The sequence below is a fragment of the Topomyia yanbarensis genome, chromosome 2 (genome assembly GCF_030247195.1).
Source record: "Topomyia yanbarensis strain Yona2022 chromosome 2, ASM3024719v1, whole genome shotgun sequence".
NCBI classification, from domain to species: domain Eukaryota; kingdom Metazoa; phylum Arthropoda; class Insecta; order Diptera; family Culicidae; genus Topomyia; species Topomyia yanbarensis.
The window spans coordinates 67,080,765-67,104,832 of record NC_080671.1 but is presented as its reverse complement, the minus strand read 5'-3'; the positions used below and the strand labels follow the sequence as shown (position 1 = coordinate 67,104,832).

The following is a 24,068-nucleotide window of genomic DNA, read 5'->3' as shown; positions in this document are numbered from 1 at the left end:
CAAATTCATGTTAAAGAAAATGAGTAAATTAGACAACATGGAGAATTGTTTTTCATTCCGATATTTTCTTGCAGTAAAATAGCTTTTCTTCGTCATATGTCTCGTTCCATAGCGTGTGAGAACAATTTTGTCAACATGTAACTGATGTTTCTGAACTTAGAACTTTAACTTAATGGATAGTTTATAGTTGCCGATGATGTACAGCATTTTGTAGTAACAATGCAATGCAATGCACAAAAGAAAATAAGTTTGAAGTAGTTGAACCATTGTTTGTAACTGGTGCCATGATAGTTATTTTAAACTTTGATTAAAAAATTGGTTGAAATATTTCAATTTGAATTCAAAATGAACTGTGAATATCATTCTAATTGAACACGATACCTGTCGACACGGGGGGAGAATATTTATATTCGTTTCAAGCTAATTTTCACAAGTTTGGAATAAATATCAATTATAAATAAAGGTTAGATACCACTCTGCGAATTGGAATTGTACTCGTTTTTTCAGCGAAGCTTAAATAAAAAGTAAACAAAGGTCAAACAAAAAATTAAACCTTGACATAATGATCACAACTGTTATATTTCATATTGTTGATTGCATATTTCTGTAATGCATCAATGCAGATTGGAACGATTTTATTTGCTAACAAAATTTCTACGATTTTATAAATAAAATAATAAGTACATTAAAACAGAAATGAAAGTTTTGAGCATCCTAGTAATATATTTTTACGAACAAATATATTGTTCGCCGTTGCGTTCGCAATCAATTTTAAAATATTTTTATTTTTTTTTTAAGTGAGTTTAATCAAATAGGAAAAATGCGTATATTTAAAATCTTTTATTTAATCTTTGCTTAGGGTATTTATGGAGTTACTTTGTAGGCAGTTAACATTCTGATTCAATTTGTGAACTGGGAGTGAAAATAAGATTTTTTTTTAAATAGTGCATTTTACGATCTACATCCGATTGTCATTTATTTGGATCTATCCAATGAAAAAAACTAATTTTTTTCGTTATTCACTTTCTTTGATGTGAGATACGACAGATATATGGGCAATAATTCGTGATAACATGTTATTGATTTATATTTAGGAATAAAATGATCCCACTTATTCTCACAGCGATATGTAAAAGAAAAAATCAAAACAATTCTTATTGCAGTTTTGATTCTAATTCGCAAAAACAACTTTGATCTGAATATGCGATAATCGATTCGATTTATCCAAATGTGCATTCCTGTAACTCTTCGATGAGCAATTGAAATCAAGCGTGTAGAGAGAAGGAAAGAACAGAGAAATCAAAAATACAGGTAAATATAGCTCGACGGTGCTTGTCTCTCCTACCTGTTAAAACTGGCTTATTTATGGCCATCTTTGTTGCGAGCAAAGAGAGCCATATTGATCCAGAAGAAAGCCGAAGACAGGATTGAAAATAACGAAGTATGCGCAAGAGGAGCATGTCATATTTTTGTCTTTTTCCTGTAACATGATGCTGCCATCGGCAATACCCGACCAGGAGAAAATAACTGGGCAATAACCCGAGCATACTGTTTTTTGGTATTCATACCAAAACTTAGTATTAATTGATTATTATACCTCATTGAGGTATTAAGCAGGTATTGAAGAAACATTTTTCAATACCTGCCTAATACCTCAATGAGGTATAATACTTTGTTTTAGTATTATTTATGTATTCCAGTTAATTTTTCAAATACCAAACCAATGCCTTATTGAATACCTCCATAGAGTGAATTTTATTATTGGAAGTTTGAAAAATGTTTTATTATTATTCAGGTATTATAATAACTCGTTTCATTATCAAATAGTTATGTGTAGAACATGTCTGTGGTATTTTTTGTGGTATTTTACCTCGTATGTAGAGCTCATTAATACCATATTGTGGTAAACAGTCGTTGGTATTGATACCTAAATTTAGTATTCCGCAGTTATTTTCTTCTGCTCGGGTATACGGCAATGTTAAAAACCGTACAATGAGGTTAATTGAAAATTCACTGTTTATGCCAGTTAATAGTCTGATGTATTTATATTTTTAAAATAATTTTGGAATCCTCGATTTAGCTTAAAGAAAATAACATTAGAATTATTTAAGATCCAAGTGACAACTTTATTTCGCTATTTTGCTAATAATGGTGCATGCTATCGTGAACGGTATAGAGTCGTATTGATAGTCTCTAGCCACTCCAAGGAAAGCTTCTCTAACATTATATTTAGTAGTCAGACAGTTCAACCAAATCTGACTATTTCAAATTAAATCAAATGCTTACAGAACAATAATGGAAGCTTACCTTTTTTGGAAACGTTTGTATTAGTTGCTGTTCTGCAGCACATGAAAAAGCCAAAACCAATTATTTGCTTCAGATAATTATGTAGTCATTGGAAAAGAAATCTGACATTTTAGCCTGGTGGGGCTTATTATACCATCCTACCCAACTACTCCACTAACCATGCATATAGAATTTGGCAGACCTACTTTGCTGAAAATGAAGTAATTTAAATTATCAGCACGATTACCTAATCAATCCTGAAATACCAAAATTTCAGTAATTGAGCTGAGAATTTGACAACTTCAAAAGCTGATTTTCAACGAAGTAAATCTGTCAAATGGGTTAAATCCAAATTGCTGAGCTTTCAACATCTTGGATTGCTAAAACGAAATTTTTCGACGTCATGCGAAAATTGAGAATACTTCAAATCCCGGTTACAAAATAATAAATTACAATTAATTAATTCCTATAGTTTGCAATCGATCTGATAATCAATTGACAGATATAACTTAACAAATTGAACCTGACACTTGATGCAGACAGTGAATCTTCAGGAGGCGCCTCGACAAAATGCGGTGTAAACCGTAACTCAAAATTTCCTGGACCAATCATACTGAATTTTGCAGTTTTTCTTCTTCACATCATTGCCCAGGTAACTACAAATGCTTAATATTATTATTTTTTCAATAGCATTTTCATCGTTTTTTAGCAATAATCGGACTTTGGCTTCAAAGTGCTACGAAAAGTTCGAAAATCGACCAAAAAATAAAGGCTCCATTGGTTACTTAGTGATGTTAAAAACAACTATGCAAATGTATCAACGATTGGTCCAGCAGATTTTGAGTTATGGTGTACACCGCAAAACTTTCGTATCTTTATATCGAAAAAAATTAAGGAATCCAATTTTTTTGCCGATAATACCTTGCACAACCCCCCTTAAGTTCCGACACAATTTGGGCGATTCTTCCACATTCAACTTTTTGTGTCATTTTGCCAAGTAATCTGTCCAGTCTCAACTTTCACAACTTCTTTCAAACCCTGTGCATTTCTGTTCTATCACTAAGAATTAAACAACAATTTGTTCTATAGTGGAAATGCTAATCGTCCAAGATCTGATGGAAAATTTTAAACAGTGAAACAATATAAGCAAGCTTCGATATTATATAATGATCAAAATGAGAATATTTGTAGCAGATTGTTTGTCGTCATAGTATTACTTAGGTTGTATGACATGGCTTTATTTACAATCTTTTATTTAATATTAGTTTGGATTCTTTCAAAAGCAGTAAAAATATAAGAAAACTTCCACTTGCTTATTGTGTTCTTTGTGAGAAGATAAAAGTAGAAAAGGGTACACATTGTGATTATATATTCTTTTCTTTGCCTCTAGTTAAACTAACTAAAAAATTGTGGATAAATTAAACAGCTTCACTCATTTTGATAGCCATAAGTAAACTAACAAACGAAAATAATTTTTATTTAATGCAGCTCTGCATCCAATTATAAAATTTCGTTCTACGGTTTGTTTCAAATTGATTCGACTTCTGCTAACCTGCAATATAACTCTTCGACATGGCATTTTCAAATGAGCACCTGCAGCACCTTATGGATAGGACGATAAAGAATATCAAAAAAATAACATTTAAAACTCGATTATACCTGTTTTTCGTACGGGATAAAACTTGCTTACTTGCCCTCATATGGTTTGTGTGCAACATGGACCATAATATTGCACATAAAGGTCGAAAAGTTGATTCAAATTATTGAGATGTATGCAAGAGGAATATGGCGCCCCTTTACACTGTTTTCATTTGGCTTCAGGATGCAGCCATTTCTGCGATGACAGGTACTAACGTCTTAGACCGAACTAAACTCAGGCCTAAAATCAAAGATAGTACCGTGCGGCGGTACCAACTAGCTTCAAGCTTACCGCTACTAGAGGTTCAATTGTGCCTTTCTCATTTCTCCAAACTATGATTTAATAGCTGGTTCGTACAATATAACATTATGGAAATGTCTTTCATTCTTATTACACTTGGTAAGTATATTTAAGAGCATCTTTTTGCATTCATCGCGGTATCGGTTTGAATCGGAGTTTTCTATGTGATCGCACTCCACAACCCGCAACTCCGGAGCCGGAAATCGGATGGAGATGGTATTTAATATCAGTTTCCGGGGACGCAACACCTTTCATTTGAGACTAAGTTGATCAAATCGGTCTGGCCATTTTCGAGAAACCAATATAATCGTTATTCTGAATTTGGATGCTTCCGGATCCGTCCGATGGTGGCCAGTGTGGCCAAAGAGACTTTGAATGACTGTTGGTGACCTAGATCTACAAATTCAACAGTTGTGTTTACATTTTAGAATAAAAATTCACCTTTTTACATTCATCGCAGAATTCGTTAGAATCGGGATTTGCTGCGTGATCGTACGTATCACCCTGTAATTCAGGAACCAGAACTCGGATCCACACAAAATTCAACAGCAGCTGATGGACCTTTCATTTAAAATCATGTTTGTCAAAATCAGTTCAGAAAATTCCGAGAAACAGATGTGGACAAATCAACAAAATTTTGTTTTGTAACCATACTCTTCAACTCGTAATCCGGAACAAGAAAATGAAAATTTCCGGTTGAAAATGAAATTCAATAGCAACCTATGGGAATATTATACCTTTCATTTGAATCTTAGTTTGTAAAAATCGGTTCAGCCATCTCCAAGAAACTGATGTGGACATTTTGTTAACAAATCCGCACATACACATACATACATACATACATACATACATACATACATACATACATACATACATACATACATACATACATACATACATACATACATACATACATACATACATACATACATACATACATACATACATACATACATACATACATACATACATACATACATACACACATACATACACACATACATACACACATACATACACGCAGATATTTTGCGATCTCGGCGAACTGAGTCAAATGTTATATGAGACTCGGCCCTCCGGCCCTCGGTTAATTGTTTTTCGAGATAACATAAAATCTCGACGTTTCATGCATTTTAAAGATGTTTAAAATACGAATTCGATTTCTGAAATTTCATGGGGTCCCCCCTTTGAAAAAAAATGAGTTCTGGTTTATATGGGAATTTCATATGCGACTGGACGGTTCCGTCTATATTTCCGGAACCATATAAGCGATCCGTGCGAAATTTTATAGACATCTGTGGGGATAATATAGCTATCATTTGGGACTAAGTTAGTGAAAATCGGCCCAACCATTTCCGTGATACTGATATGAATTTGCTAGTTTTGAAAGATGGCCGCTTTTCCCGGGCACTTCCGGAACCGTCTGGTCAATGTAGTCAACGAAAGTTTGTTTGGCCGTCGGTGACCTAGAACTGAGTTGTTTGAGAGACATTTTAGCGAAATTTTTACCTTTTTTGCTTTCATCGGAGTATCGGTTTGAATCACAATTTGCTATGTGATCGCACGCCACAACCCGTAACACCGGAATCGGAAGTCGGTTCGGGATAAAATTAAATGGCCATTTACGGGGACGCAACATCTTTCATTTGAGACTAAGTTTGGTTGATTCGGTCTAGCCATCTCCGAGAAACCGATGTGACTGTTATTCTGAATTTGGATACTTCCGCCGGGGCTTCCGGAACCGATGATGGTGGCCAATGTGACCAAAAAGACTTTGAATGGCTGTTAATGACCTAGTACTACAAATCGAAGCAGTTGTGGTCACATTTTTGAAAAATTTTCACCATTATACATTCATTGCAGAATTTATTAAAATCGACATTTTCTGCGTGATCGTACTCATCACCATGTAATTCCGGAACCGGAAGTCGGATCCATTAGAAATTCAATAGCAGCCTATGGGAACGTTGCACCTTTCATTTTGGACTAAGTTTGTGAAAATCGGTTCAGCCATCTCTGAGAAAAGTGAGTGAGATTGTGTTCGCGTACACACACAGACGCACATACACACACATACATACACACATACATACACACACATACATACACACACAGACATTTGCCGGACTCGACGAACTGAATCGAATGGTACATGTCACTCGGCCCTCCGGACCTCCGATAAAGCGTCGGTTTTCAGAGCAATTGCAATACCTTTCTATTGAGAAAGGCAAAAAGTGTCCCCATTGCAATGTACGGAAAATAATACCTGAAACGACTTTTTGCTAATAGTAAATATTTCTATAATTAACCGAACAGAATAAAATGGTGAAATCTAGAGCAATGGAATAGTTCCAAGAAAATTTAACTTTGTTGCTATCCTAAATTTGCAGAATCGGTTTCAACGTGTCAGTTTGTCACTCGGATACTACATCTATCTCATTCAATTTTGCAATCTATTCATGAATTTTCGCTTTAACTCCTGAACGTTGCTAGCTTTTGCATGAACTACTCGACACGCGTGCTGTCGTCGGTTTCCTGGTGCACAAGCAAGCGACAACTCACAGCTTGACTGATATGTACGTACATTTTGTTTCTCACGTCTTCCTCTTTCATTGAAAACACCCTGCAATGTATTTTATATTCCGTGAACTACATTTCGTGGGATACTCATATGCATCCAGGTTCAATGAATGAATAAACAACGCCATGGAAGCTCTCTCCGGAACAGGGCGCGTGGTTTATGAACATTTTATCATGCTGACTTTCAGTGAGCTTCCACTGTATCGTGAAGGTGTACGATTGCGGACAGTACCTAGTTTTCTCTGTTATTGCTAAACCAACCTAATAAAATTTGAAATTATTTGAACATTTGAATGTGATGTGAACAATAGTTTACGTGACTGATAACCATCGAGGATCGGAACATGCTACATTTACGGTTACTTTGTCTCCCCATGCTGTAACATTCATTTGCACTGAGCTGGTGTCGTTGGAATAAAGATGGAATGAAAAATGCATAAAAATCCTCGAAGTGAAAACATTACTCGACACCACTAATGAAAGGATACGTTTTATGAAGGAATGATAATACAAATCCGTATCGTACGAAAGACCCACTCAGTCGAAAACCAGAATAAGTACGAGTGGCAGTGCTAGATACGATTAAAATCTTTGCAATAGCAACGTAATAGTATGTTACAGATAATAATTCGATGAATTCAGATGAACAAGGCTAAACCCGATATGTCGAGCTAGATGAAAAGTGATACTTCTATAAAATTGAAAATCGTTTCCCAATAAACCGAATTACACAAACATCAAATTGCACGCTAATGGTTCCGTAGAATAGCTAATGTTGATTGCTACACAGACGGTTTGCTGTACACTATAGGATAATACCGTCATTGGCTGAAAGAAATATATTTATCTCCAGGCATTGTTATTAATTTGAAGTTTTCAAATAAAGACTGGTGGAATTCATTTTCTGGAAAAAAAAAATGTTCAAGTGATTCGTTAGACTAATTCCCCCGTAGAAGAACTACATTTAGAGAAATCATTTGTAATCTCGTACAGAATAGTGCTGAATTTTGCATGCACAAAAACATTCAATATGTTCATCTGTGATTATAGGTATAACATAAAGGTCTATGTAGAAACACTGTTAATCTCAATCTTTAAGCATTTTAACCCTTTCATGCCCAATTTTTTTCTCGTGCATGTAGGGTTTTAAAACCATTTTTCCTTGAAAACGTTAGGGTCAAGAAACACGAAAAGTATTTTTTCATAACGATAGGTGCTTCCCTCGCAGTGCTAGAAGCTGCTCAATTTTTATTTTCCAATGCACAATACAATTCTCCTATAATATTTTCAATAGTCCAATTGCGTGGAAAATGTTGCCAAAGACAGTCCAAATTGATAAGTTTTATCAATTTTCAATAATATTGCAACAAAAAAATTCATTTTCCGTCGTTATCGTAAACTGTTCCTGGCAGCACTGCTCCATCGGAATCCAATCAGATGAATTGCAATAACTTCGGTTATAGAACTGGTCCTTGAAACTATTAATACTCAAGTGAAAGGCAATAGTCACATTTATCAGCCTTACTTGTTTTTGTGAGCAAATTTTGCCTTAATCAAAAGTTATAGCTGTTTAAAAACGTTGTTGTCCACAAACAACATGGGCATGAATGGGTTAATATTTTCCCTATTTTTTCACCATGTACAGAAAGTAGAACTACATGCTAGAGTGGGGCAAAATTATCTTTTTTTCAGCACAAAGTTTTGTTGGTTCCATTTGTGGTCTAAATAAATGTAAAATTTGGCGTCGATGGTGGTGACCCGGCGTAGCGCATTGCGATTGAAATTTATATGAGCATTTTTAGATCTCTAGGGCTTTTAGTTCAGGCACAGCCGAATTTATTGTAAAAAGACGAGATTTTTTAGTTTTAATTGTTTATAACTAATAAGTAATTAACAAATTCACATAATTTTTTGTGCTATTTGTACTCCTTACATCCCTTAGAGTTGATTAAAAGAAAGAATTCGTATTTATATTTCAACGCAAACTAGAAATCCAATAAAAACTTAGAAAAAGTAGGTGGGACGTATACGTCCTACTACGTCGCAAAGGGTTAACGGCAAAAATGGAACTTTGTGGGTGAACGGAGAACAGTGAGTCTAGTTATGTACGGTATGCAAACTAGGCTCGATATACATCATATACATTTGGAACAACATCAGATGTTGTTTCAAACTGTTCTCAACTCCTATTCGATTGTTCTCATAACGCCACCCATGTTACGGATTGGTAAAGCCAAACTGGTATCGAGGGGGGTCAATTAAGGTTGTCTGACGTATTATTGATGGTCACATCATTAGCTTCTGCACTGGAATCGTCAGACAGCCTTAGTTGATTATAGAATTAGGGATTTTTTTTTATAAAATTATTCATATTATATATTTGTTTTGCTTCAGGTAGTTGATATTCGAGCTTGTAGAATCCCTTGAGCGTCTCATATACGAGTTCCGACGGAAATTGAGGATTCGATGAAAGGAATCTTTTCTATGAGACGGTCGACCGAGGGCGTCTAAATGCCGAAAGAGATGAGCAGCGGTAAGCGAGTTTTACAAGAGGGAATGAGAAACTTACTACACAATATTCGATTCAACAAAGCTGACAAATAAGTTACTAAATGTGTACTACTATTGTCATACAATTCAGCGTATTCGCCGGAAGGTTACGTATGGAAGATCTTTTGAGTAATTATATATATATATATATATATATATATATATATATATATATATATATATATATATATATATATATATATATATATATATATATATATATATATATATATATATATATATATATATATATATATATATATATATATATATATATATATATATATATATATATATATATATATATATATATATATATATATATATATATATATATATATATATATATATATATATATATATATATATATATATATATATATATATATATATATATATATATATATATATATATATATATATATATATATATATATATATATATATATTGACGGCGATCAGCGAAAGCAGCGGAGTTGGACTTACAGGTGAGTTAATCCTTTTTCCTTTTTCAGGTACGGCAGATGCAGGTAAGTGATGTTGGTACAGGTGTGACGGACTTTCGGCAGGAACGGCGGCTCAAACAGTAGGTAATTTAAACTAAATTTTCTTATTTCAGCTTTTCTTCACTTTACTACATAATGTTCTTCATATAACTTCAAAATAAAATAACTTGTGATATAAACTTTATGAAAATATTCTCTGACATCGGATGACACTGACGTTTCACTCCACAGTCGGGCAAGAAGGTTGCCCAATGCTGTCATTGCTCCTTTTATAGTGGCTCAGTCGGAAACATGTTGTCCCGGAAACCCTTCTCTCTGGTCTAATTTTGGGCATTGGTAAAGATGTCGATGAAATGTCGATGATTGGCGAATTTTGGTGACGATGACAACTAGAAGGCGCTGGATTCTTCTTCGTATGCGAACATCCTGACCCCTTCAGAAAACATATTTTTGAACATCCCAACTATCCGCTATCTGCTAATCGATGAAACGAACGGTTTGTCCCTCGCGCCAAAATCGATGATCATCTAACATGACGTTTCTGCATTTTATTTCATTGGCTGCCACGAGTTCGACGGTTGCTGCTGACAATTATTTCTGGCGAATAAAACAGACCCGGTAGCGGGTTCAAAGGATTTAGGGAATATTGGACAGGTGCTTACCTTGTCCCCTTTTTTAAAGGGCCTTGTATTTTATTTCAGGTGATCCGCTTCTGCTGCCTTTGATTCATCAGATGACACGACGGGAAGTAAACAAAGCTTCGCAACAGGACGAGTAAATTTCCCTTGTGGTGTTTGTAGTGTAACTACTCTGGTGATGCCATCCGGATCAGGATGCAGTTCGTGAATCCTAGCAGTTGGCCATCGCATGGGAGCCAAGTTTTCCTCCTTGATGATAACAAGCTGGTTTTTGGCGAGCTGTACTGGTGGACTGCACCACTTCGTTCTCGCCTGAAGAGTTGAAAGATACTCGGTGTGCCATCTTCTCCATACATCCTGCAGGATTTTTTGAGTCTGCTGCCACTGTCTTAGGCGATTGAAAGGCACAGTGGACAGATCGACATCAGGAACGGCCTTCAATGCTGACCCCGTCAAGAAGTGTCCTGGTGTTAGTGGGTTGTAGTCCGAAGGATCGTCACTGAGAGGCACTATTGGTCTCGAATTGAGGCAGGATTCAATTTGCGCTAATAGTGTTTCCATGTCGTCATGAGCTAGTGAACGGTTTCCCAAAACTCGAACAAAATGTTTCTGTGCCGATTGAATGGCAGCCTCCCATAAGCCGCCAAAATGTGAAGCTTTAGGTGGGTTAAAGTGCCATTTGATTCCGGTTTCGTTGCACTCCTGGAAAATTGCTTGCTGATATTCTTTGCTGCGAATAAGAGTTTTTAGTTCGTTAGCAGCTCCAACAAAATTTCTACCATTGTCGCTGTATAGGTTGGAACACAATCCACGACGAGCAACGAAACGTCTAAGTGCTTGTATGAATTTTTGAGTGCTGAGGTCTGCCACCAGTTCCAGGTGCACAGCCTTTGTGCAAAAACATATAAAAACGGCTACGTAGGCCTTCCGCGCAGCGGCTCGACGGTGAGGTGGCTGTAACAGTATCGGACCCCAGTAGTCAACACTAGTTGCTGAAAACGGTCGAGAGGCGATGATGCGTTTCGCTGGTAGTTCAGCCATGAACTGTTCGATTAGTTTTGGACGAGCTCTGACACAAACAACACACTTGTGGACAATTTTGCGTGCCAAGTTCCTGGCTCCTATAATCCAATACCGGAGACGTAGAATGCTGACTAGCAGCTGGGGAGCGGCATGAAGGTGTCGCTCATGATAACTTCTTACCAGTAGAGTTGACAAATGATGAGATGACGGTAGGATGATTTGATGTTTCGCGTCGTAGGGTTGCTGGGATTGATTTATCCTTCCTCCAATGCGCATCAGGCGCTCAGGGGATGATAGCATGGGATGAAACCATTTGATTCGTGATTTCGTGGAAACTGGCATTGATTTTTCGATTAACCGCCATTCTTCCACAAATGATTGCTGCTGAACGAGTCTAATTAAAATTGTTTCTGCTTCTTGTGTTTCGTTTACAGTAACGCAGGTGTTCTCTGGTCGATTTTCCTTTGCGAGTTGGCAGTTTCTAGGAAATCTAAGACAATATGCGACGATCCGCAGCATTCGTTGATATTGGGAGAATCTACTGACGAGCTGGTCGATGAAGGCTGGTTCGGGTTCCACCGGTGCTACTGTGCAACTTACTTTGCGCGCCTCAATGGATGCTTCAGGATCCTCGATTGCAAATGGACATTGTATGGGCCATTCGTTGTCATCAAGGTGCAACCAGGTTGTTCCCTGCCACCAGTTGACACATTCTAGGAGTGTCTCTGCTGTCATTCCTCGTGATAGATGGTCGGCAGGATTTTCCTTGCCTGCTACGTGTCGCCAGGTACAATTCACCGTTGCTTGTTGAATTTTGGAAACACGGTTTGCTACGAAGGTGGTCCAAGTTGTGGATGGTGATTTGAGCCAGCTAAGTACCGTAGTTGAGTCCACCCAGAAGAATGTTTGGACTGGTAGTTGTAGAGATTCGACGACCCTTTCATAAAGTTGTGCTGCTAGTAAGGCCCCACACAGTTCCAATCGTGGGATGGTTTGTTGCTTGAGTGGTGCAACCTTTGATTTAGTTGTTAGCAGGGCGACCTTGACGGTGCCTGCTGAATTTGTTGACCGTACATACACACATGCCCCGTAGGCACGTTCCGAAGCATCAGAAAACAAATGTAGTTGAATCGTTATTGGATTTGGGCACAGCACGCAGCGTTCGATGCTCAGCTCGTTCAGAAGGGGAAGTTGAGATTGGTAGGCAATCCAACGTTCTATCATCGCTTTCGGGAGTACTTGATCCCATCCCCAGGAGTGTCCATTTTCGTCCTTCATCGCCCATAGTGCTTGCATGTAAAGTTTAGCCGTTGTAACAACCGGACCCACCAATCCAAGTGGGTCGAATAATTGAGCGATTTGTGAGAGTGCGATTCGTTTGGTGAGTGAGGTGGATGTATCCGAACTGGGTAGTTGGATTTTGTATCGCAGTACATCTGAAGCCGGTTCCCAATGCAAGCCAAGTGTTTTGATGCATTGATCACGATGGAAATCGACGGATGGCTGGAGCGCGCGATTTTCATTTGGGATGCCTTCTAGAACAGCTTCCTCGTTCGATGCCCATTTACGCAACTCGAATCCGCCCTTCGCTAGGAGAATTTCTAGATGCTTCCGTAGTGTTGTAGCTTCATTAATGTTTCGCGCGCCAGTGAACAAGTCGTCTACGTAAAAGTCTTTTTCGAGTACAGCAGTTGCTTCAGGGAAATTAGTTCGTTCGTCTTCAACTAGTTGTTTTAACACTCGTGTGGCTAGGAAAGGGGCGCTGGCCGTTCCGTAAGTAACGGTTTTGAGTTCAAATGTGTCGATGGGTGCGTCAGTTGAATTTCGCCAAACAATTCGTTGCAGAGGAGTGTCCTGCTCGTGCAGCAGAATTTGCCGATACATTTGCTTAATGCCTGCGATGAGCATTACAGAATGCTTCCGAGAACGCATGATGATGGACCTTAACTCATCTTGCACGATTGGACCTATCATCAGAGCGTCATTTAAAGATGGTCCACTGGTTGACTTGCACGAAGCATCGAAGACGACTCGTACTTTCGTTGTTGAGCTGCTTTCACGTACCACGGCATGATGGGGGAGGTGAAAACACGGTTTAGTTATTTCTTGCGGGTTGTCGACACGTTCCATGTGTCCGAGAGTATAGTATTCGTCCATAAATTCGCGATACCTTTGACTTAACTCTTCTTTACGTGCTAACCGACGTTCTAACAAATGAAACCGTCTGATAGCAGTGCCGCGATTATCGCTTAAATTGGCTAGTGTGTCCCGTTTTAGTGGGAGTCTGACGATATACCGTCCTTCTGGCGCACGAGAGACGGTTTGACGGAAATGTTCCTCGCATTCCGCTTCTTCTACCGAATAGCAGGGAGACGGATGACCTTCCTCTAATGTCCAAAATTTTTCTATCAATTTATGTATATCAGAAATTGTAGCTACGTTCGCCACGACGGGAGCGATGGGCTTGCAGTGCGTGGTCTTTCCCGCTACTATCCAGCCAAGTACCGAGTTTACAAGCACTGGCATCGAGTCGCCTAATGGAATTCTGCCTGACACCTTGAAGAGATCGAAAAAGACTTCGGCGCCTAGGATGAGGTCGACTGGATTGGCCTTACAAAATGATGGATCTGCTAATTGGATTTCAGGTGGGATTCGCCAAGATGTGATGTCAACTGAAGCTGTTGGTAAGTCTACAGTGAGCCTTGGGAGGACTAGAAACTCTACATTAGCAGTGTAATTGCTGATGCGTGACCGTACTGTCGTTGCAAATTTCTGGCGGGCCTGAGTGAATGATTGGCCGATTCCCGCGATCGGAAGTGATATCTTTTTCCGCTGAACTTTGAGTGTTTGGGCGAGAGCCTCACTAATAAAGCAGCACTCACTACCGGAGTCTAAAAGTGCCCTTGCAGTGTGCTGGTTTCCGTTGTCGTCTACTAAGATAACGACGGCAGTAGCTAAAAGAACGCATTGCCGCCCGTGGCTCGATGTCGAGTAGTTGACACGTTCGACGACAGTGGCTGATATTGACGGTGCTGATTGCTGTTCGGGCAATTGCGAAGATGATTGTTTGGAGGCAGACGAATCTATTGACTTCCCATGATTAACCCCACTAGCACACAATTGAGTATGATGGTGACCTTGACATTTGCGACACGTACTGGATGACGAACAATCTTTGGCTAAGTGTCCCCTACGCAAACAATTACGACACAGCTGATGACGACGTACTTCCCTCTCCTTGTCTTCTAAGGGCATCTTCGAGAATGTTGAACACTGGTATAACGGGTGATGCTCACTGCATATGACACACTTTCGGGGATTAAACTGACTAGCTCCGTTACTAGCAACTGGACGAAAGTTTGGCCTTTTCACATTACTAGTTACTGCCGGTGCTTCGACGGCTTTGGGGTGAATATTTTGCAGCACAGTCACGCGACGCTGAATGAAAGCTGTGAGGTCGTTGAACGATATTGTGTCCTTGGTTGACGCGTATTCTTCCCAGTCTCTCCGTGTTGTTGAGTCCAGTCGTATACTGAGCATGCGAATAAGAATGATGTCCCAATATTGCGTTTGCTCGCCCAACTGCTGCAACACCTTGACGTTGGCTTCAAACTTCTCCACGAGCGAATGTAGGTCCGACGCAGACTCTCGCTTGATGGTGGCAAAGTCGAACAGGGCATCCACATAGGTCTGCTTCAGCCTCGCAGGGTTCTGGTAGTGGTTCACTAGCATGTTCCAGGCTACCGCATAATTGTTGGCACTAATGGGTATTGTTTGAACCAATTTTAAAGCGTCCCCAGTCAGAGAAGAGCGTAAGTAGTAGAATTTTTGTATGTTCGATAGTTCTGCCGATGAGTGGACAAGTGACAAATACAAATCGTGGAAGTTGAGCCAATTGTCTAGGTTTCCATTGAACACTGGGAGCTTTACATCGGGCAAGCGCACGTGCGATGCCGATGGAGGGAAATGACCAGCATAAGGAGAACTAGAAGCGACGCATGGTGTAACGGGTGTTTTATTAATGGTGAGCAAAAAGCCCTTTACTTTGTAGTAGGACGATTCAAAGCTGGTGCGATACTTGAACTGCTGTTCAATACCGACTTCATCGAGTGATTCAAGCTCCGTTTGTACCTTGTTGAAGTCTGACCAGAGCGATACAAGATGCTCTAATCGTACCGGAACTTGGCTGGCGTCAGTATCGTCCTCGTAAGAATTCACGAACGCTTTGATGAGATCGAAGGACGTTTGGATACTACGCTGCCGTAGTTTGAGCGATTTGATGCGTCGTTCCGTAGACATTTTGAACGGGAACTGCAAACGGAAGACCGCGTAGCTCAAACGAGACGGGTGAAACTTAATGGAATACTAATTACCTTTTTGAGGCAATAAATGTGCCTTGTACAACTGAATTCCTCTTGGTAGAGTTGAATACAGGATGGCGGCCGATTCCCAGCCGAGTGGATCCACAGGATGGCGGACGTAAGATGGCGATTCGATTCGCCACAATGGGATGGCGGTTGCGGACAAGTGGAATTTCGACACTTATCCGGCTCGAAGGACCAGATGACGGCGATCAGCGAAAGCAGCGGAGTTGGACTTACAGGTGAGTTAATCCTTTTTCCTTTTTCAGGTACGGCAGATGCAGGTAAGTGATGTTGGTACAGGTGTGACGGACTTTCGGCAGGAACGGCGGCTCAAACAGTAGGTAATTTAAACTAAATTTTCTTATTTCAGCTTTTCTTCACTTTACTACATAATGTTCTTCATATAACTTCAAAATAAAATAACTTGTGATATAAACTTTATGAAAATATTCTCTGACATCGGATGACACTGACGTTTCACTCCACAGTCGGGCAAGAAGGTTGCCCAATGCTGTCATTGCTCCTTTTATAGTGGCTCAGTCGGAAACATGTTGTCCCGGAAACCCTTCTCTCTGGTCTAATTTTGGGCATTGGTAAAGATGTCGATGAAATGTCGATGATTGGCGAATTTTGGTGACGATGACAACTAGAAGGCGCTGGATTCTTCTTCGTATGCGAACATATATATATATATATATATATATATATATATATATATATATATATATATATATATATATATATATATATATATATATATATATATATATATATATATATATATATATATATATATATATATATATATATATATATATATATATATATATATATATATATATATATATATATATATATATATATATATATATATATATATATAAATACACTAAATACGCGTCGATTCTTCCTTCCGGAAAGGAATCGAAAGTTTTACTGTAATGCTAAAATCAAATTGATACAAACATTACATTAAGGCGGGGCTGGTTGATGGACCGATGACCTCGGAACATGTCTGGCGCTGTACACGATATAGGTCATCGGAAAGTCAATTGAGCTAACACCTACCTAAATCCACGAACCAAGTTATTTGCATGAATATTGCATGAACACACACACTAAAAACGATGATTATATTTCTGGGAATGTTCCATTTTCAGTGACATGTAATGGTAGAGTGAATTCTTCTGCTAGATTTGTTAAAAATACTGTTGCAATTCCAGATCCTGGTCAGCCAAAGCTATAACAACCAACGAAGAATCACATCAGTTGCTCCTCAATTCCGTCCTTTCCCAACGCGGAAGGTTTCGCCCGCGAAGCTTTTCTCGAGCGGTTCGCGGTCTGTATAGGATTTACATTAGGGGAGACTGAGGAGACTTGATCCCCTTTTTTGTTTTTCAATCCTACTCCGTGGAATGATACAAAAACTATGTATTTTTTGTAGTTTTATATTGTTTCTAGGGTTGACTGATAACCATAAAAAAATTACATGGAAATATTATACTGGACATGAGCTATGAGCATTTTTGGAAAACAACAAAAAACTGGAAAATTCTTTGATTAGTGGAGACTCGATCCCTAATTTGGGGACACTTGATTATTTTTTGAAAACGTGTTTAAAAGAGCATGTAGGGTAATAAGCCTATTTTTACCCTTTTTCTATTATCATCCTACCCATCTGAAGCCTTTGGTTAGAGCAGCGCCTGCCATCTTTGCTCAACGCATTGGCTCAAATGGTGTTGTGATAATTGGAGTACTCGATTAGAGTTTTTGCTGCGCTCAAACAGAAGATTTTCACCATTCTCAAGACAATTTTGTTATTATATTGGCTCTTAATAAGAGGCGAATGATCTTAGGGCTAAAACCTCTATAATCGAAATAAAAAATGGCTCCTAATAACAAAGCAAAGAAGCTGAAATAATAAAATTAATAATGAAATAATGTGGTACGCTCCCTAATAGGACAAAAATAGGTACCTAACCCCATTCAATGTTATAAATGTATTGTGGTATTGATTAAATTGTTGTGATTACATATTACTATTTTTGTTACTACATATTACGCATCTCTCACAAGATTTTTTTACGATTTCCCCAAATCTCTGTGCAATTATTTGAAAGCTGTCGTTATTATGGTTGAGGAACGTCAAATGTGGAATGCATGATTGCTACGTATACTGTAGTAAACAATTACAGTTAAGTTTCTGCACGATGAAGCGTTCATTTTTGACAGTATTTTTTTGTTATTTTATGGTAACAATGACTTCAATTGTTCTGGTGTGAATTTGGTTATTTTTAGTGGTGTGTATGAAGCATGGCGAAGGGGATCAAAACTCCACGAATTTGAAGGGATCAAGTGAACCCATAGCATCTATTTCAGCAAACTTTAGTACAAGTATAGTTGAACAAAAAAATCAGCTCAATCATAACTTATTCATATAATTGACATTCTCCTGTAATTCTGTATGCAAAAGTATAGTATGTAGTGGGTGACTTTATCAATTGTATAAAAGTTTGAAAATTTAGAAAATAAATCTTCTTCAGTTCTTCTGAGATTTTTTTCTTTGAATCAGTAAAAATTCGGTAACACATGTCCAATTTATTTTTTTGTGTTAAAGAAACTTATGTTTAGATAAAACTGCGCAACTTTCTAGGATATTCGATTAATGTATTCTGATCCGCCTTTGAGTTACAATGATGGGATCAAGTCTCCCCGGGGATCAAGTCTCCTCAGTCTCCCCTACACAGTTTAGTTTCATTTTTACATTCGCACAATATAGTAAATATGTATTTGGGAAACCATTTACCGCTTCAAGAATAGGTGATAAGCAATTTTTTTTTTGCAAGATTTGCAAAAAGGCACCGATAACAACTGAGCCGCACAGAACTTCAGTAGAACTTGTATGGTATCACAAAACTACCAACGAAGCGCTCTGTCCGTAAAAATGCAGTGAAAAAATAGGTATCATGTTTTATTCATGCATCAAGAAAACTTTGTGAACTTCTCCAAGTTATGTGACAAACATTCACGAGTGAAAATTTTACGCTACGCGAAAAAAAAAACTATTTTGCATTTAGTCGTAATCTTCACAAATTTTAACTATTTTTGGAAATTTTAGTAGCTAAAAAAATATTTTTGAGTAGTATGTTAGTAGCATTTTACTTTAGGTGTGAATTGGTTTAGTGGAATAATTCGGAAGTTTAGCTTTTTGGTAAAACACTTTGCCCGCCTAAAGGTGGTGTTGGGCACCTGGGCGAAAAAAAATTTCAGTCTTTTGTGATTACTTATCGTACCGAAACTAGCTTTATGTGCAATTTTAGCTGAAAATCTTTGGGTGAATGCTGCTGTTAGAATATGGATGTCCTTATCATTTAATTGTATTTAGGGGAGTCTGGGGTAAGTTGGCGAAATATTTTTTCTCCTTTTGTATTAGATATATGGCGCTGTTTATAGTCCTGCACTTCAAGTACTGTGTAATACATTCTCCTATGTACTTATGTTGCATTACATTCTGTTTCGTTCACGTTAAGCGTTTAGTTCTTGAGCATATTAGAGTGAAGAGCCCATTTTAGTCGTATTAGGCAGGGTGCCTCACCATTTCGTTAATTACTCGAAATACAATCGATGCAATGCGTATGCATTGGCACCAGTATCTTTGCTTTCTAATGCATTGAACAAAGATGGCTAACGCTGCTCTAACCACCGGCTTCACATGGTTAGGGCGAAAATAGGCTCATTACCCTAGGTGAAGTTTTTAAATTTCAGCATTTTTGTTATTTAGAGCTAGTTCGAAGCTATTCCACGAATTGCTATATTTTTCGATAGCGCGCGAAAAGAACTTTCCGAGACCGTATATACAATATACGTAACCACAAACAAAATTTGTTCTTTTTTGTTTGTTTACTTCGGAATTTCACTTGAAGAATCTCGAAAATTTTCTTTTACACGATCTTCTTAAATTAAAAAATAAAACATGATAAGTCAAACCATCGCCAGCAGACACTGGTCTCCCCTACTATAAATTAGAAGTCAATAATTAAACAACCAAAGCGAGAAATACTCCTTAGCTTGGGTAATTTGCGTTCTGATGGAGTCCAAAATATAAACCATCTGAGTTCGCTTGATGAAGAAACTAGAAGAAAAAAGTTTTTGTTTTTTATTCGCCCAGGCGCCTAACACCGCCTCTAGGCGGCCTACTTTTTTTAAGGCTTTAATGAAAAATCCATTGCTTACATGAATTATCAACATTTTTTTCGTTTTTCTCATCATGAAACCCACCTACAAAAGTTTTTTCAAGCCAAATAAAAATTTGAGCCCTAGAGGGTTAATAAGCAAACAAAGACAACCGGACTTCTATGCGCTAGTAACAAATAGCATGCATCACATTCGACGGACGCCCAATAATATGCGGTATTTTGTTGATGTTTTTTTTTCTGGTTTATTTGACACGGCTCAGTACGTTAGTATAACTGAGCCGTGGGTCTTTAAAGATTTTTACAATGTGTGAAAATTAAAATTAACTTTCAACTATCCGTAGGGTCTTGTTGACGCAGCTTGCTGCTGCGTGTTGAAATCCTCTTCCTTGGTGGTGAAAAATGAGGTGCGTTGTCTGCCGCACCTTGAGGGTCATTCGGTTCGTCTTCTCTCGCGTTTTCGTTCTCGTCCATGTCGTCATCTGTACTGAATTCGTGATGCTCACGGTCGGATGTTCTTGTTTGTTTATTGTACTTCCGGCTCGCTGTTGTAAATCCTTCTTCATTGGTGTTTGATTCTTTATTGGTGGTGTTGGTTTGGAGACATTTGGTGTAATCGTTGTTACTTCGATGTTGGTAATAGCAGTTGGTTTAGTGATACTGGTCCCGATTGTTGTTGAGCTGGCGTTTGTTGCTTCCCGGTCCGCAGCGGTTGGTTTACCAACTGGTTGTGGTTTAGCATACGACGACTGTATACCGGCTTTGGTCGTAGCAGGGGGAATTTCCTTAGCAGCCTCTGCGCAAGGTTTTCCGTGGTAAAGCGGCAGATCGCAATATTGGCACGTAGCCTAGTGTTCGTTGAGAATGTACAATACCTTGAGGGCATTTGCCTGAGATGGTCAAGCAGGAGGGAATAGGTTATGTCGGTAGCATTCTCACTACACGAACGCCGTTGCCAAGTCCTGGGAAGAAATTCCTCCAAGTATCTTCTTTAACACTATCCACTTCTCCGTATTTTGACATGAGTTTTTTGATAGCGGCGGAAGTAGTACGTGGTGCCAGATCATGTAGCATTATTTTAATACTGTCATTATCAGTGTACGATGGGATGCTGTTTAAAATGTCATTCCATTCGACGGCGTGTTTCAAGTTGTTCTGCGAAGCGAATGATTCTGCTTGACTAATGTTTTTGAACGTAATCGGTACTGCATGACGTAAATGATAGAATTGCACAGCACTAACTTCTGCTATGTTCAGCTTCATGTTCAACTTCAACAATTTCTCCACTTCACTAATCGATGGTCTTACCGGACATTTCGAGAAGTCAACAGCAACACAGTATATCCGCAACTTGACATACTCTTGCTTTGCATTGTCACTGATTGTTTTTTCACGTTTCACACACTAGATAGAAGGAATCAATTTTTACTTGGACTGCTATAGCTTCTGAACTGAGCAAGATGAGAAACCGAACTGATTTTTTTGATGTTATGTTCGTAAAAGAGACCGCGGCTCAGGTGAGAAAAGAAAAAATGATTCATCATGGATTTTGGTTAATTACAGTAGACCCATTTACACGATTTTATGAAAATAGATATAAGAAATGTTTCTAAATAACTTTACAAAACATAGATGAATAAATGGAGCAAGAACAATCTTCACCGCCGGAAAACAAAAAAATTCGACAGCTGCGACTGATTGTATTGATTTAAAAAAGACTATTCCCGTTCCTTAATTATTTCAATTAGGTTTTCCAGCACGACTCTGCAAACATTGTTAGCTGAATTGCATCAATTTACGTTGTTATTTACCCAGGGATCCGCGCAAAAGTTTTTTGATAACTAGGATTTATTTTCTCTTCCTACCTGTCCAATACAGCTGTATTATTGCTTAGCGTTTGTTATCCTTGGAAATAGGCGGACAATGACCCCCAACGATAAACCATCCGGAAAGCTCTAATAGAGAACAATCACAATGCACGCAGAACTAATGAACGAAAATCATCAAATTGTTTTTTGTTTATACTACAGGGACAGTAATTACTTGACCCACTCCCACACTCGACTCACGCGCCATATGCCCCATACCAGATCACTTGTTTACAATACCTATCCAATCAAAACATTAGACTGTAAGGTGTACCTCATATGTGCAGGATGTGGAAAACAATACACCCAGTCAGCAAGGTGTTATAAATTAGTGTCAAATGCAATAATTCATCACCCCGTGCCCCGGGGGAACACACATTCATTGGATTACGTACAGCACTCGACCTAGCCAAGGATGAATGAATATCTTCGGCTATTCGATGCCTTGAAAATTGCCATCATTGCACAAACATCGAGATTCATGGTCGCATACCACCCTCTCATTGACACGTGCACTGGGCGTTCTGTTTACTTTGGGTATTGATTCCCCATTCGGATACATAACGATACCAAACTACACACTGAGCTATAAGTGTTCGAGAAATCTAAACACCGATCAGGTGTTCAATGCTTAGATGAAACTAACAAAGAGTTCATCGCTATACTGGCAATGAAACTATATGTCAAAGCCGTGTAGAGAGTATGTTTATTTTTACATTCCTGGTGAAACATTAACTCCAAGGCAATCATTGAATGCAGTAACATGTACACAATTTAAACACAGCAAATAATGGATTTAAACAAATCTTGACCTGATTGTATCGATGAAAGGCGCTGCTAGTCTTAACGCCATGGCGCGTCGAATGTTCGAGCTCCAACCGGGAAGGATTCTTAGTATTATTGTTAGTAGGATCCTTGTTATGTTTGCCAGAAATCAATATGCGAAGTTGGTCGTTCGTAGCAGAAGGTTATATTCAGTGACGTTTCCTGGCAGGCACACAGAGGACACGTGTCCCCTATTCAGCCGGAAGGTTTTTAAGTAGAAGTGCTCGTATTTCGCTCTAGAAATGTTTTCGTGATTTATTGGTTAATAAACTAATCTTTTAGTCGTAAAGCGACAACGATTTGACAGGCGGAAGCGTAATATAGACTCACAATTCAACGGAATTTTATTACCATACATAGGTTCATAATCCAATTGAGTATAGATTGAGGAATATGAGAAGAACATTTGGAAGTGTCCAATAAAACGTAAGGCATAGCATACGGTTTATTAGATTCATTATCAAAAATTTAATAAACTAAGTGAAAGGAAATTTCTAAGAATGCATCCAATTTGAACAATTTAATTTTCAATTTTGGCAAATAACCAGCAGTTTACCGCGAAACGGAAATTAATATTGTCTTTTGACAAACTTCATTCCGCATAGCACTATTGTAAGAAAAGTGCAACTATCGTAATGATTACGAGAATCCTTTCTGATCAGGGCACAAATGTTATAGCACTTTTAAGGAGTTTTTTTTTTATGAAATAGTATAGTTTCTCGATATTTCCGTATTTAATCTGTCTCACCATACACAAATTAATCTCCGTGGCTCCTTTGAGTTTTTAACAAGCTATTAGAATCGTTAAGGGGATATATACCTTTCTGCGAGCAGAGTTTCAAGAAAATTTGAATTTACGTTAAGGCGTAAAGCAATGATATTATTACCTACTGTATTCGAAATACGCAATAGAAAAAATACCGGAGGAAAAAATATCAAAGATCGATAATTACATTGACGAAAATTTTGCGTGTTTCCAAAAGTCCATAAATAAAATGTTATGATCCTGTTTCCGTGCATTATTATCAAGCAGAATAATCTTTGACTGGTGTGCCGCCTCGACGGAACGAAATCTATCCAAGCAACCAGACGTTCAGATAGTATATAAAAAGTACTTTTTAAGTACACATTAATCTCTTAGCAGGGGCTAATCCAGAAAAAAAAAATTTGGGGGGGTGCGTCTGAAATTTCAATTTTGAAAGAACATTGTATAATTGTAGGCTAATTACGGGTAAAACCGATACCCAACTTTCAAAAGAAAAAAAAATATTCCTTTCATAATGGCATAATCATAAT

At 38.2% G+C, this 24,068-nt stretch overlaps 1 protein-coding gene across 1 annotated transcript; it reads right to left on the bottom strand.

Moving 5' to 3' along the window:
• Positions 1 to 10,553: 10,553 nt before the first annotated feature.
• LOC131679515 (uncharacterized) lies at positions 10,554 to 15,821 on the bottom strand. The gene has a single exon (XM_058960253.1). The coding sequence runs from the start codon at positions 15,819 to 15,821 to the stop codon at positions 10,554 to 10,556; it is 5,268 nt and encodes a 1,755-aa protein (XP_058816236.1).
• Positions 15,822 to 24,068: the final 8,247 nt, after the last annotated feature.

Excerpts from the sequence above, each read along its gene's own strand:
- LOC131679515 (XM_058960253.1), bottom strand. The coding sequence starts at position 15,821 with ATGTCTACGGAACGACGCATCAAATCGCTCAAACTACGGCAGCGTAGT.